At 35.4% G+C, this 16,836-nt stretch overlaps 1 protein-coding gene across 4 annotated transcripts in view; it reads left to right on the top strand.

Moving 5' to 3' along the window:
• Positions 1-16,836, top strand: part of CCDC53 (coiled-coil domain containing 53) — a 47,381-nt gene that overhangs the window by 26,386 nt on the left and 4,159 nt on the right. For 2 of the 4 annotated variants that reach the window (XM_011934971.1, XM_011934964.1), the window contains exon 6: positions 7,151-7,215. In XM_011934971.1, coding sequence (XP_011790361.1) covers positions 7,151-7,215 — 65 coding nt within the window. Of the gene's footprint in view, positions 1-7,150; positions 7,216-13,782; positions 13,878-15,363; positions 15,454-16,836 lie in introns of all 4 variants that reach the window. The other 2 variants (XR_001000982.1, XR_001000983.1) reach the window with 2 other exon arrangements.

The following is a 16,836-nucleotide window of genomic DNA, read 5'->3' as shown; positions in this document are numbered from 1 at the left end:
CACATACCTGTAAATCTATTTTACAGTCTAGATAATGAAAACTATTTAATTAATATAAACTCCTTTGAACAAAAACCAACACAGTCCTTCACTAATCACAAGTACCAGTTGACAGAGTAATAAGTAATACCTTACTTTTTGGTCTCCATGCCTTTTTCTGTCACTTCTGGATTACTACCCTCTGAGAGATAAAACAATGATTAGATTAAAACAATGAAAGAAAAGTTGTTCTTTCTCTGGGAGAAAATTTCATTGCTTAGGAGTACACCCAGATCTTTTCCCAGTACTTCTGAAATACAACATGGTATAGTTTCTTAGCTTTGCCATCACATCAGGTCATGTCACCTCTCAAGACTTCAGTTCCCTCACACATAAAATGAGATCTGAAATTCCTTTTAGATTTATGATCTATTAATTGATCCCCAAATTTGGATCTCATTACTAATGAATGTTCCTGGAACACCTGCTGGCATTTTCTGACTTTTTTTTCCTTTTTAAGCAAGTTTTATACAAGATTTTTCAGTGAGTAATACTGTTGTGTTCCAAATGTGGCAGATAATTGATTTTGATTTAATGTTTGTTGTCATAATAGTGCAGCACAAGCCTTTACTAAATTACATATTGCTTTTATAACTTAACTGGAATTGTGTACATAGATCACTTTTCCAACAATTCTCCCCTCTTTACTGGCAGATCTTGGTGAATCCTTTGCCAGTAATAAATTGTGCATTGGGCAAGTCCGACTTCCACATTAAGAAGCTAATGACTTGTATTTTTTGAAACCGTATTTGCCAAAACAGTCTCTTGGACACTTAGATTTTTTTTAAAGTTCTATTTTCTTTGGCTGGCTTAAAATGTGAATTGAATAATCTCTTTGGTTCTGGTGGTTCTGATGCATCTGTTGCCAGCGGTGAATGTTGGCCTGAGGAAATGTGACTTCCATTACCTAAGGATGAAGAGGCTCTAAATGATTATTAAAGATGTTCATCAAGAAGTTATGCACTTTGGACCTTGTGAAACCCAATCAAGTGTGAAATAGCATGTTCTTTAGATGACAAACAAGATGTAGTTATTGTAAGAGTAATTAAAGTCTTTAAAACATTTTTTGGATATGACCCCAATGTGGCTTTCCATGGTTCAGAGAACTCCAGGTAAGTTCCTCATCAGTGATCAACAGTATAGTCAAAGTATAGTCCAAAAGGAGGAGTTACTGGTTCATATATAATCATAGCTGTGAACAACACTGTTACAGATTTAGCTTAATAGCTGTGATTTATTTTTTCATTGTTTTCTAACTATAGGTATAATATTAATACATATTTCATTTCTTTTATGATACCTAAGGTTTACTAATCAATATCAAGATCAGTATTTATTGAGTACATGAAGGTTTGTGGGATGGGGGAATAACTTTTGTGTTGTTTTAGCCTCATTCTGTTCATTGAAAAATAAAGCTTCATGTCCAATTACTTTGATTTGCCACACTTATGAATATAAAGAAAAGATACAAATGAACATTTGTCTAATTAATTGTATAATTTAGCCAACTTTGAAAATTTTGAGTAAAACTATTTTATTCTTCCCATGAACTAAATAAGTTAGGCAGGTCTGTGTGACTACAACTAAAAGAAAGAAGCAAAGCTTAGCAAAATGGTAGACTATATGAGTAGTAATTTTGAGTTGGGATCAATGAAATTCAAGTGACCTCTGACATTTGTCCTCCTCCTTCTACTTTCTAGCTTATATCAAATGCAAGAAGGTTTGGATAGAGCTTTCCCTTAAACAGAAAACTGTGACAGTTAGCCACCAACTGGAAGCCCCTGCCGTATTACCTATGCTTTGCCATGGCCCCAGTATACAGAGGACCTAGAGAAAGATAACTTTTGTCATACTTCTGGCAAGAAATTACAAAAATTACTCTCTGCTAAAGTCAGTGAACTGACCTCAAAGGAAATCATGTGTGAAGAATGATTATGCCAGTTTTACCGATTATGATTTTTCCATCATTTTAGCTGCCTTTTGAACCCTCCATGTTGCCTTGAAAGTTAGGGAGCTTAGAACCAGTCGTACTGTGTACAGATTTAATGTGGTTTCAAAGCAGAAATCTTTCTATTAGGTATTTGCCCTTTTGCGTATTTTTAAATTTTCTTGTTATAAATGTTTGTTAGAGAGCAGTAAACAATGATACTGCTAAGTTCAGGTTTTAAATTTCTCACTTTTTCTGATGCGTGATAAAGCTAGAAGATGGAAGGAAGTACTTGCCATGTAGTGGGCAGATACTAAATAGTTATATGGTTGTCATGTCAGTACCTACTTGGTAATATCATATATGCCTCCCTCAATTCTCATGTGTTTATTCTTAGCACTGATACCACTGTTATCATAATCATATAGCTGAGAATATTTTAATACTAATATCACATTTTTTATAGCCATCCTTAGTGACATTTAATTGCTGTGAAAATGTTCATTTTTGAAGAATTTGTTTCCAGGAACTAGTTGTTTACCAAGTATTTTCTAGATCTGTGTAGGTCATTAGAAATAAAGTTTCCATTTTTTTAGATAGCCATATGCATTTTACGTGGTTAAAAAATTTATTTAAATTAATTGATATTCCTTCATTGAAAGCTTCGAAGAGAAAAGGTCATTGAGCATTTGCTTTCTTTTGTGTTATGATTTGTTCAGTGAACAATAATCCATTATATGTAATATTTAATCTGAAAATTTTATCCTAAATGTACATCCTACTAATTTATTTCATAAAATACAGTAAATTTTTTTTTTTTTTTTTGAGATGGAGTTTCACTCTTGTTGCCCAGGCTGGAGTGCAATGGTGCGATCTTGACTCACCACAACCCCCGCCTTCCAGGTTCAAGCCATTCTCCTGCCTCAGCCTCCTGAGTAGGTTGGATTACAGGCATGCACCATGACGCCTAGCTAATTTTGTATTTTTAGTAGATGGGATTTCTCCATGTTGGTCAGGCTGGTCTCGAACTCCCGACCTCAGGTGATCCTCCCACCTCAGCCTCCTAAAGTGCTGGGATTGCAGGCGTGAGCCACTGTGCCCAGCCTCAATAAAATTTTTTTTTAATAAGACTGTTGAAATTCAGAAGGCAAAGATATGATTGAGTCCATTTTATTAAATTTTTTTTTTTTTTTTTTTTTTTTGAGATGGAGTTTCACTCTTGTTGCCCAGGCTGGAGTGCAATGGTGCGATCTTGACTCACCACAACCCCCGCCTTCCAGGTTCAAGCCATTCTCCTGCCTCAGCCTCCCAGTAGCTGGGACCACAGGCACCCGCCACCACGCCCAGCTAGTTTTTTTTTTTTTGTATTTTTTAGTAGAGATGGGGTTTCAGTAAAAGGACCCTGACTGGGGGACTGGCTGCCTTTTAACAACCTGTAGCATTTTTTCAAATTCTACTAGTTCCCGCTCTCTGCAAAGAAAAAGCTTTTTCCAACAACGTATTCAGTAGATCTATTTTTTATTGTTGCCTTAGGTGGGGAAGAAAACTTCATGTTTTTCATCTTTCATAACTGAATTGTTACAATTCACACTCTTAAACTAAGAGGAAAAACTCTAAAATATAAGGAGCATTTTTAGTTATTTTTAAACAAGGAAAGTCATTTATCTTAAATTGAGAACGAAGTTTTTTTTTTCCCCTTCTAATCTAAAACTTTAGGAAAATTTCCTAAAGTTTATAAAAGAATTTTGTAGTTTGATTTTCTTTAACACAATAAGAAATAAATGTAAATATTGGCAGGCCTGTAAACCTCCAAAAAGTTTTTTGTGATATAAGAAACTAGTATTTAACTATTAGTGTTGCCATCATAATTTCATTAGTGTGGCTTCTTTACACACTTTCTCCAGTGACGCAAATACAGACGTGATTTTTTGGAACATCAGACTTATGGCTGCCTTCTCTCTTCTTCATTACTTATGTTGGACACACTGTCATTTTCACTTGCCAAAAAAAATCCCACAGTTCAGTAGACTTCAGTTTTGAGGTCTTTTTTGTCCTTCTTAGACCACCAGTAGCTTTGTTGGCGATCAGAAATTGGACACTTCTTTTTGGTGTTTAACAAACCAGACTGTTACTTGACTTCTAAGGAAGAATATAGCAAAACAACAAATTTTCTAAGCAACGTCACTGGAAACAACAGCAAATCCCTTTGGAATGCATTCTTTGGAACAGAGGCCAAATTATTCTTTTTTATCAAGCTTTATGAGATTTGTATTAAGGTAGTGATAATAAGTCTCAGAATCAAGTAAGATATTAGCAATTGTATATATTTTTCTTTACCCATATGCATATACAGAAATGACTAAAAATACCAAATTGTATATGTATCTGTGCTGTTCTGCTGTAAGCAGACCCCAGAAACTAAGGTTCACATTTGGAGCTTACAGGTTTAGGTTTCTATTATTCTTATACTATAATCAATTCCATGAAGCTAATGTTCAAATAGAGGGCTTATCTAATTCTACCAACTTCTCTGTTCCCCATTCCTCCCTTCCCACCCATTGCTTCCCCTCACCTCCACCCAATATACACTTTCTTTGCTATATTTTAGGAAATTTTTTTTCAACCTCATTCTCCTCCCTTCTCTTGTCTTGGCTTTGTAACTTATTTATGTAACCTTTCCAGTGATGTCCTGTGGATTATGCTAAAGTATAATAAATAAATCACATGCTTGAATTTGTAGAAAGACATACTATCAAACCATAGTTAATAGAAGCCAAGAGGTCTTTTTAAAGAACTATGACATTAACTCTCCTCTTCTCTTTTTCTCCTAGCACTCATATTTTTTTTTGTGGAATGTTTCAAACTCCTAACTTACCCCCTGTTATCGTAAATAATTGAATGGCGTTTAATTATCAAGTTAAATTCCCAGCTGTGTCATTCAAGTAATCAGCTTTCTCCTCTACTGTTAAAATTAATTTTGTATTAAGTATGTTTTGTTTTTAAATATGTTTCATTCAAGTCTTAGTTTTAGATAATATATTCAAAAGTGGTGTTAGTTTTAATTTCTTGCTTTCTTTATTCCAAACTTCAGTCTGTTCACATTGGATGCCCCTAGCAAGTGGACTTTTTCCTTTTTGTTTTTCTCTTTTTTGGTCATTAAACTTATCTTCCACCTTCTTTGACTTCGAAACCTATTATAATGCACTTTTCAGAATATCTTAAAAATTGCCTCATGGAACAATATTGCTTTCAGAGGTATGGTTTTGAAGAGAATTCGAAGATGGTGCTATTTATATTGATTCATGTAATATTTAGAATGCACTTAAGTATTCATTTTTACCTGAGTCTTAATAAGCTAAATTTTACTAATTTATAAAACACAACAGTTACCAAGATAAGTGTATAAGTGGGCCTGCAAATGACCACCTTGCCTTTGCTACTTCTCATGAGAGTCTTCTTAGTAACCTGTGAACTCAAAACAAAGCCTCTGCTTTCCTAGCCTTATTTAACCTAACAGGCTGTGAAAGGGGATGTAGGTATTTTCTCCTCCATAGCCAAAATAAGTGATTATGACTCTCTCTATAGCTATCTTTTCTGGGCAGTTTTTTTAAAAGTAAATAAAAATTAAATTCTTTGACATAAAATTTTCAGATTTTAAAAAAATGAGGATTAAATTTAATGATTTAACTTAATTTGGCAAGATCTGTGAGATACAAGATACTATGTTATATATAGTGTCCTTAACTTTGAAGACTTTTCATATTAAATTTGTAATAAATTTAGCTCTCACGTTTGTACATATGCATGCCCGGACTTAAACTCAGATTTTATTGGGAAATATAAAATCAGCATTTTGGAGGGGAAGGAGTATATCTGGACAAGTATATACTTAAAAGTTTGAGACAAGTATACATATGATAGGCTATATAAAGATTTGTGTATATTTCTAAGTATTTGTGTTTTTCATTTTAGACAAACTTCTATCCCATCTTCAAGATGTATATTTCAAGATAGCTATGGGAGAGGAGTTTAAAAGTTCCTACCACAAAGAATAAACATTTGAGGTGATGGATATGCTAAATAGCCTAATTTGATTATTCTTCAATGTCTACATGTTTCAAAACAGCACATTATTCACAAAAACATGTGTAATTATTATTTGGCAATTAAAAATAAAAGTTAAAAAAAATGAACATCACAACTGGCTAATGATAAAGGAAAAGTGTACAACAGCAATAGGGAGGTGACTGGGCTTTTTCCTGAGTGTGCCTAGGTGTACTTTCCTTCTTATGCCACACGGGGTGAGAGAGAGGGTCCCAGGCCGTGACCCTGCCTCCTTTAAGGAGATAGAATCAAGGCCCTCAAATTGAACACATCAGTTAAGTGTTTCTTATCCTTGGGGATGGTGTGAAGAGAGGAGAGTTGACAGAGATCTGATTACATCTTCTCCCCTTGGAGCTTCACCAAGTGAACTTGGAATAAATGTTTAATTATACATCAAGTCTCTTTCCTTTTCAAGTAAATGTGTCTATTTCTGTCATATTCTTTTCTTACTGTTTTCATATTCTTAACCTGAACTCTGAGATTCACGTGTTTTTACTATTTTTGTAACGTATATACTTCTAAAATTGTCATTAGTTAGTGTTTGCACCGGTGTTGGGAAGATGTGTAATATAGTCCCAGGGAGGTTCTTGAATTAGATTTGATTTTTGTGTCTAGAGTGTTCAAATGGAATTGAATTGTTTGCTTATTAAAAGAACATTAATATAGCTATACTTAAGAGCAGAAGTCTCTGAAATCTTTGAAAAGATACCTATTCATATTGTTAACTATTCATTGTATCGCTTCAGCTGGTATTTTAATCATTTGAGTAATGTTTTCTTTCTTTTGGTGATATAAGAAGAATGAGAATATGATTTCTGTTCTCTATACAGCAGAATTAGTAATAAATAAGCTCAAATGATGTAGTTTGGGCTTATGTGGTATTGGATAAGACTAATTCTGTTAGGTCAATGTAAAATGGGTACTTCACTAGATTATTCAAGTGCCAGGCACATGTTAATTTAAAAGTAGAATAAGAACTGTTAAATAATGAGGCATCTAAAGGTCTTGTTTTAGATGGTATGTGTAGACATATAAAGGAGGCATTTTTAATGATGAAATTATCTTATATCCTTTGCTTAGGGTGTACCAGTGATGGCAATAAGAAACAAAATGATATCAGAAGGACTAGACCCAGATCTTCTTGAGTAAGTAATTCTTCTAATATAATTATATTATTGCCAGGACATTGAATTTGTCAGTTATAAAAAAAAATTTCAAATTCTCTATACTTTTATCCCTACAGTATTTTATGGTTGAGGATATCATCTTTGTAAATAGTGTCTCTGTTATGTTACCAAAAAGGAAAATATCCTATTCTACTAAAACCAGCCTTTACACATTTTAGGAACAGTTTCAATAGATTAGTAATGATTCTAGATATCCAAAGGAGCTGGAATTTAATGACAGTTGTTTTTTTGTTTTGTTTGGTTTCCTTTTTGTACTACCTCTTGGTTTTTTGTTTGTTTGTTTGTCCTTTTTTGTTGGGGGGTGATTATTATCTACGGGGGGTAGATGATTTCATTTAAGATCTCAGTGTGTAAGAAATTTAGTCTGCTATAATCTAGGTTAAGCCAGATTGAGAAATAAATAGGCTAAAGTTTCCCTATGTCTATGTTAATGGTTATAAAGAAACTAGATACTAATTTATGTGAGTTTTTTTAACCTGAAAGTATTTAATCCCTTATTGTGTGAATTTTATAAAATATTTTTGAGAAATGATAAAAAAATTGTGGCTCATAAATTTGACAACAGTTTATTTCATCCAAGCAAATCTGGCTGCATAGTTCATCTTGTATAAAATATATTGTAATAGATTCTTCAGAAGAATTCTGTTTTGCAAGTATTTAGGTACTTGTAAAGAATCTTTCCAGTTTGGGGTTGTACTTCACCCCAATGTATTTAGCTGCACACTCCAACCATTCATTACTGTACTAGCAGAGTATACTTTGGAATTTTTCTTGGCTCTCAGTCCTCCGAGAAAAGGTGTACACTTTGGTGGTAAAACATTATGAAGTAGTCTTTGTCTCATATTTTATCTGCCAAAATATGAAATTTATGAATTCTTTTAAAGTCTACAAGAATAAATTTCAAACATATATCTACATTTGGTATACGTCCAAGTAGCAAACAGTTCAAGTACAATGGCATAGCTTGGCAACTTGAACTGAAGGATCTCTGAGATATTTGGCATTTGTTCTGGAAATTGTTTCTGACACACACATTGAAAGCCAGATGGATTGTGATATGTATTTTAATGTGAATCAGACCTATAGGTTCAATCCATTTTGGTACTCATCGCAGTATATAGGTTGTAAATATATTTAACATTAACTATGACCTCCTTTTGCTTCTGGAAATATAGTTAGACCTCCTATAATAACAGAGAACTAAAATTACCTTTAAAATGATTATCTTTTTCTAGAGAAACTATAATAAATGGAAAACTAGCACCCTGTAAGCATCAGCATGTGCTGGATATCCAAGACTTTTATCTGTTACTGGCTTCATTTCATCCCCTGCCCAGCCTAAACCTACTTCATAATCCTTTACTTCAACCAGCTACCTGCACTAGCAACTTGATAATCATTCTTGATTCTGTCTTCTTGCTTACCCACTACATATGGGTAAGGAAAATGAGAACACATAGTCAATCACTATGTGTTCTCATTTTTAATGTCTCTCACATCTCACCGTATACCTCCATATCCATTGCTGTTTAGTTCACGCCCTCATCATTTGTCATCTGAATTACTATAGTAGCTACTGATTGGTTTTCCTGGTCTCTTTCAAGCCATCCACTAAAGCCTCAGTGGATCTCTTCATACTTCATTCTTGCTTCACATCTTCCTGTGACCCTCCACTGCCTTCAACATGTAGTCTAACATCTTAGCATTGCATAGAAATGCTTTTGTCATCAAGATGCAGATTCTCTCACTAGCGTCCTCTCTTGTGTTTCTTTCACATATGCCTGTTTCATGTAGCCATAGTGAACTACCTGCAGTTCTCTGAATGTATCATTTTCCTATTCCCTTTTGGTGTCTTTAAATGTTCTCCTTTCTCTCTGTGGAACTCCCTTCCCCCATCTTACTGGCCTGGCTAACCTATTATTCTTCAAGACTCCATCAGGTATCACCACCTGATAGAGTCCATAGGTAACTACCATGGGGGAAGATTCCAGGCCCTTCAACATTTCCTTGTGTCTCACTTGGCCAGTTTGAGGGTATTTCGTTGTCTATAAATGTTGAGAAACATTCAGTTGTGAGGTAGTGCCAAGTTTAAGGGTAGAATTCCAGTAACAATTAACATTGTCTTACAGAAAAGCTGCTCCTCAACCACAGCCTGGAGCCTGAATTCTGACCCATTACCTCATATGCACATGCCATTAGTCACCAGGGGCACTGGTTGGAGTGGGGATGACTCACGATAACCTGTCACCACTACTAGCAACCCAGTTTCAACTGCATTTAGCTAGATATGATAAGTGCAATCAACTACTGTGTTAACAGAGGAATTATGGTGCTTTTGGAATCATGTTTACATAAAAGTTACGGAGCCTCACTTCAGGAGAGAAGTATGAGATGATGAAAGAGAAGAAAATGTGCCATCCAAGGGAAGAGTACACTTTTATTTAGAATCTTAGGTACATTTTAAGCCTCAGCCAAGAACTTTCAGTAAAGATTGTTCTGTGTTCTTTTTTCTTTTAAAGTATAAACATACACTTTATTTTTTATTAGCTTTAAGTAGTAAGACAAACTCATACAACTGTTGGAAGAAATGGCCTAGCTCTGTCTGCACTGAGCAAAGGGCAAAACTGAGGTTAATATAGAAATAAATACTGATCAGAAAATATATTGCTATTTGATTGGCTTATTTGTATGAAAAATTGGAAGCTAAGAGTACATAATTTTAAATCAAAAATATTTACATGATAAGAGAGAAGAGATCCTAGCAATTTTCCTAGGAAAATGACTATTACAGAATTTAGAAAGTCTATAAAACTGTAGAAAATGCCTGATAATTGCTAAGTAAATATTGGATTTGATTCTTCTAAGTGATTGTTTTTAAAAATTAAAGTTTTTGAAAATAACCATTTATATATAACCAAGAATTAGTCCTGCTTAGCTTCCAAAAATTAATTTCAGTACCAGTGAGATAAAAAGATATGTGAAAGAGTATTTGTCATCAAAATACTCAAAAGAGTTTAGGGGAAAATGGAAAAATTTGGTCTTTGGCCAAAGGTTAATACATTCAGAAATATACAATGGGTAAATCACGCCTTAAATATTCTTTCAATCACTGCCTAGATTTTCTTGCTTAGAAAAAAAGAAAAAAGTTTCACCCCATCCTGTTCTGTACTCTTACATTTATGTCCCTGAACTAGCATTACTATTGTTACCTAGTAATTGCTACTTTTACAATTCTAGGATAAACAGACTAGCTTCTGGACTTGCCCATCGGCAGGCCATGAAATTCATGATGGTTGAGGCTCAGGATGAGGCCGACTTTAGAGATGGTCTGCTTACTTGTATTCAGATTCTACCCTGCCACTTTCTAGTTGTATAACCCTGGTCTGATTACCGAACCTCTCTGTGCGTCAGTTTCCTCATCAGTAAAATGGGAAATAGAAGAGTTCGTTCCTTATAGAGTTGTTCAGACTAGATAGATAATGATGTAAGCACTCAGCACACACAGCTCTGGATAAGCAGTAAATGTTTAATACATATTAGTTGTGATTTATGAATGTTTTAATCTAGCACTATGTAGCAAATTCTAGACAATGGATTTATCAGGCTTTGGATAACAACTTGTTTATAATCCTGTAGTTGCCTATATACTATTATGTTCTCAACAAAGACGTATTTAACATATACAGAGTAGTTATCTTTTTAAATTATATTCTGTTTTCTCAAACTGAGAACCTATATTGTTAACTTTGCTTTAAAGAACAGATTTCTGAAATTGAAGTTCAATTCAACACACTCCTAACCTTAGTGGGAGGGTGCAGTGTGCAGCTTATCGATTTGACTAAAGAAAGCATATAATTGAGTTCAAGTTACTGTGCAGACTTTGAACAGAACCAGCTCAGTTGGCATTTCTCCTGGATATATCTATCCAAAAAACATTTATACCATCCTCCCAGATGGTGGAATGACCACTCTTATGGTTGCCAGAAATAAAAGTAGCCACCTTAGCCTACTTATCCCTGAGACAAGAGGGGATTTATTATTGTTAAACAAAAGGATACTGGAAAGCAAGAAAACTTTTTTTACATGGCATGCCCAGCAGATTTTCCTGCCCTCTAAGATCATTCCTTATCTGCCAGGAGGATCTTTACCTCCTGCTATACAACAGCATAGTGGATTAAAGATTGAGTTTTGGTGGTTGAGGATAGATTAGACCTCAGTTGCACAACTGGACATCCAAAAATAGGGTTTTTACTCTTTCCATTTTGTTAGTTTTTGCTGAGCTAGGTTCTCCATTTAATGTAATTACCAGTCCTCATTCATTAGCTGGCAGAGGCTAGCTAGAAAGTATAGGACAAACCATATCAAAAAATTGTAATTGGTCTACTTTTAGAGAACTTGATCATAAAATGAGAGAGATAATAGATATATCAAAGAGGAGATGTTAGAAAGCAGTTGTGGGTCTGTGTGTGGCTAGCAAGCAAGTGGCAGAGGAGTTGCTGGGAAATAAAGGATCCCAAGACCAATAGCAAAAGTCCATCCTACCTAGAACAGCTGCTTTTCTTTTTCTTCATGATATTAGGCATTAAATTGTTTTCATGGTTGCAGGAGTCTACCTACTAAGACAAAGAACAGGATATACCTGTCTTGATGAGAATTCAAAAGCGAAAAGACCAAATTAATCTCACTAGCTGCTATAATTCAAAGTCAAAATTGTTACATTTTTAATTACCCAGAGGTCCTTATTAAGTCAATACAATCTAATTCAAGAATCTTAGTGTTTTGGGTCTTGTTTTTCTTTTTTTTTTTTTTTTTGACACGGAATTTTGCTCTTGTCACCCAGGCTGGAGTTCAGTGGTGCAATCTCACCTCACTGCAACCTCTGCCTCCCAGGTTCAAGTGATTCTCCTGCCTCAGCCTCCCAAGTAGCTGGGATTACAGGCACATGCCACCATGCCTGGCTAATTTTTGTATTTTTAGTAGAGACAGGGTTTCACCATGTTGGCCAGGCTGGTCTCGAACTCCTGACCTCAGGTGATCTACCCACCTCAGTCTCCCAAAGTGCTGGGATTACAGGTGTGAGCCACAACACCTGGCTCTCTTAAGACCACCTATTGCCATTGCATAGCTCTGACAGACCATTAATGAACAGTACCATGTGACATTATAATTTTATGTGTGTGTAGTTGCCATTAGTGATTTGAATAATAACTACCTCATCATCTCCTACTCAGCAATATTTTTACTGACAATGTTTTTGGTACTTAATCTGCTTTAAATTCAATGTTTTTAAGTGTCTAGAAATGAAAAATGTTTTTAAACTCTTTATCTTACATGTTTTCCCAAAGAATGTTTGGTTTTTGTGTCCTTAAAGTAGCTAGTTTTAAACACAAATACAAATCTTCCTTTAATGAAAACAAATTAAACCAACAATATTGGTATTTTAGGACTCTCTTCGTATTTAGGATGGCAGAAATCAACTCAAACTAGCTTATGTAAGAAGGGAAGTTATGGACTCTCATAGCTGAAAAATCTAGGTAAGGACAGGATCTAGGGACTCAGTGTCATCAGGGCTGGCTGACTGGCATTCTTCTCTCCCCACTTCATTCTACCTTTACTTCCTTGGTGTAATAAACCGTGTCTCTCCTAGTGCTGATGAGTTTCCTCTCTGAAGCCTGGGAACTTAGCCCCCCAGAATATTGCTAGTTTTTCCAGTTGAACAGAGAGAGAGTTCCCTCTTCTCCATAACTCATAGCTCGTTTATAAGGAAACATTCTGACTAGCCCTGCTTGAATTGTGTGCCTTTCCTTGAATCCATCTCTCTCTCTCTCTCTCTCTCTCTGCAAGGGAATAGATTCCTGTGATTGGCCAGGCCTAGACTGTGTGACTGAAACAAGAAAGTGGATAGGGAGAAGATGAGGACAGCGAGGATTCTAGTTGACAGCCTTCACTGATTCACATCAATGGGAGAAGAGTGGGTGTCAAAATTAGAATGTGCACAGCATCTGGTATGCTAAAAAGGGCAGATTTGTATATACTTCGTCCTTTCTCCTGCACCTTTCTATATTTTGGCTCATTTTTAGTTGAGGTCAACCTAGTAACTTCTTTGAAAACATGTATATTTTTAAGATAGTTTAGACTTAATAATTAGCTTAAACTTAAACTTTTTAAAAATTTGCTTTTATTAAGAATTTTGCTTATAATTTTGATGTCACAAATATAAATATGCTTATTAAAATGTAGCCACCAATTTAGTGTTTTTATTGTAACCACCAAAGATTGAAATTGTTAAAAAAAATACACATGATATTCATGATATATATTTTTCTGTATTTTGTTGATATAATCTTTTTTGGAAATTCACTTATATATTTAAAATAACAAGAGACTATTATAAAGTCCTCATTTCCAAATTTTAGTAGCAAAGTGTGTTTTCTTTGAATTGGGAGAAGCTAAACTTTAGTAGTTTAAGGTAGCAACTTTTTCAAATATGTCTTTAAATTTCTTTCCATGAAAAACAACTTATAGGGTGAAGTAAGAACATTTATGATCATAATATGCAGAGCCAAATTTCTGTTCCCCTTGAAAATACAAATATCCAGGCTGGAAATGATGCTATTGCTGTGAGTTTTACTATTACTAGTAATACTTAAAAGACTTTACAACTTACAAAATGCTTTCCTATCTTCATTTGATTCTTGTGGCTTGCTTTTCTTTTTCGTACCCAAAGAGAACTAGTTTGTACTTTTTCTTTTGTTCTCCTGGCAATTCCAATTTCAAGTAGCATAAAATTTATTTTAACATGAATGAGGGGGCCAGGCACCGTGGCTCATGCCTGTAATCCCAGCACTTTGGGAGGCTGAAGCAAGCAGATCACCTGAGGTCAGGAATTCGAGACCAGCCTGGCCAACGTGGTGAAACCCTGTCTCCACTAAAAAATACAAAAATTAGCTGGGTGTGGTGGCAGGCTTCTGTAATCCCAGCTACTTGGGAGGCGGAGGCAGGGAGAATTGCTTGAACCTGGGAGGTAGAGGTTGGAGTGAGCAAGATGGTGCCGCTGCACTCCAGCCTCTCTAAATAAATAAATAAGTGAGACTTCATCTCTAAATAAATAAATAATAAAATAAAATAAAATGAATGAGGAGCCAGGTGCAGTGGCTCATGCCTGTAATCTCAACACTTTGGGAGGACAAGGGTAGAGGATCACTTGAAGCCAGGAGTTCTAAACCAGATTGGGCAACAAAGTGAGACCTCATCTTTACAAAAAATTAAATTAGCCAGGCACAATGGTGTGTATCTGCAGTCCCAACTACTTGGGAGGCTAAGGCAGGAGGATCACTTGAGCCCAGGAGGCTGAGGCTATAGTGAGCTCTGACCATGCCACTGCACTCCAGGCTGGGCAACAGAATGAGATGTCCCCAATAAATAAACAAACAAAGACAATAATAAGTATTGGTAAGGATATGAAGAAATTGGAGCCCCTGTGCATTGTTGGTGGGAATATAAAATGATGCAGCTGCTATAGAAAAGAGTATTGTGATCCTTCAAAAAATTAAAAATAGAATTATCATTCAGCACTTCCACTTTGGGGCATGTACCCAAAAGAATTGAAAGCAGAGTCTCAAAGAGATATTTGTATATGCATGTTCATAGCAGCATTTTTCACAATAGCCAAAAGATGGAAGCAATGCAAGTAACCATCAGTGGATGAATAGGAACAATTATGGTATATACATACAGTGGAATATTATTCAGCTTTAAAAAGGAAGGAAATTCTGACACATGCTACAACATAGATGGACTTTTAGGACATTATGCTAAATGAAATAAGCCTATCACAGAAGGACAAATATGGTATGATTCCACTTGCATGAGGTATCTAGTGTAGTCAAATTCATAGCGACAGAAAGAATAGTGATTGTCAGCAGCTGGAGGGAGAAGGGAATATTAATAAGTGAGTACGGTGATTCGGTTTTGCAAGATGAAGAGAGTTCTGGAGATGGATGATGATGCTGGTTGTACAACAATGTGAATGTACTTAACACTACCATATACTTAAAAATGGTTATGATGTTAAATTATATGTTATCTGTATTTTACCACAATAAGAAAAATTGAAAAAAGAAAAAAATGAGTAAGTACAGACAATAACAAGTGTTGCTGAGGGTGTGGAGAAATTGGAACCCTCATACATTGCAGGTACAAATGTAAAATGGTACAGCTACTTCAGAAAAGTTTGGCAGTTCTTCGGAAGGTTAAACAGAGTTTCCACCTATTGCTCCTGCTAGATGTTCTAATCTCATCTAATGTTGCACCCCGGGGTACCTTACACTCTAACTACCAAATGACTTACAGTTTCTGAGTGCAGCCTGCTACACCGTCCCATTTTATTCTTTACCCAGAATGCTGTCATTCTCTCTTATTTCCACCTTTTCTGTTTCTGGCGAAGTCTTACTCGAATCATAAAATTCTTCACAAGTATTTCCAGTTCTTTGGAGTCTTCTCTGACCAACTTCAGCGACCATTTTTTCTGTTCAAACAGACAGTTCAGCCTTATTTGTATATATACAGCTGTGAATCGCTTAATGACAGGGATATGTTACAATAAATGCATTGTAGGTGATTTTGTCATTGTGCAAACATCATAGAGTGTACTTACACAAGCCTAAATGGTATAGCGTGCGACATACTCAGGCTATAAACCAGTACAGCATGTTACTGTACCGAATACTGTAGGCAGTTGTAACACAATGACAAGTATTTGTGTATCTAAGCATATCTAAATATAGAAGTAAAAAATGGTACCTGCATAGGGCAGTTACCATGAATGGAGCTTTCAGGACTGAAGTTGCTCTGGGTGAGTCAGTGAGTGAATAGGGAGTGAATATGAAGGCCTAAGACATTATTATACCAACTGTAAATTTCATAAACACTGTACACTTAGACTACACTAAATTTATTTTTAAAACTTTTTTCAATAATAAATTAACCTTAGCTTAGTATAACTTTATCAACTTTTTTTTACCTTTTTAACTATTTTGTAATACTGCTTTACTTAGCTTAAAAGACAAGTCATACATTGTACAGCTATACAAAAATATTTTCTTTCTTTATATCTGTATTCTTTAAACTTTTTATTTTGACTTCTTAAACTTTTTTGCTAAAAACTAAAACACATACAAGGCCTACACATATCAGGATCATCAATATGACTGCTCTGCTCCATATCCTGTCTGACTAGAAGGTCTTCAGGGGCAATAACACGCATAAATCTATTTTCTATTGTAACAATTCCTTCTTCTGGAATATCTCCTGAAGGACCTCCCTGAGGCTGTTTAACGTTAACTTTGTTTTTCAAAAAGTAAGTAGAAGGAGTACACTCTAAAATAACAACAGAGGCCAGGCACAGTGGCTAACACCTGTAATCCCAACACTTTGGGAGGCTGAGGCAGGTGCATCACCTGAGATCAGGAGTTCGAGACCAGTCTGGCCAACATGGAGAAACCCCATCACTACTAAAAATATAAAAATTAGCTGGGCATGGTGGTGCATGCCTGTAATCCCAGCTACTCAGGAGGCTGA

This window comes from Colobus angolensis, unplaced genomic scaffold (genome assembly GCF_000951035.1).
Source record: "Colobus angolensis palliatus isolate OR3802 unplaced genomic scaffold, Cang.pa_1.0 Scaffold10, whole genome shotgun sequence".
Lineage (NCBI taxonomy): Eukaryota > Metazoa > Chordata > Mammalia > Primates > Cercopithecidae > Colobus > Colobus angolensis.
This window is presented reverse-complemented; position numbering and strand designations above follow the sequence as displayed.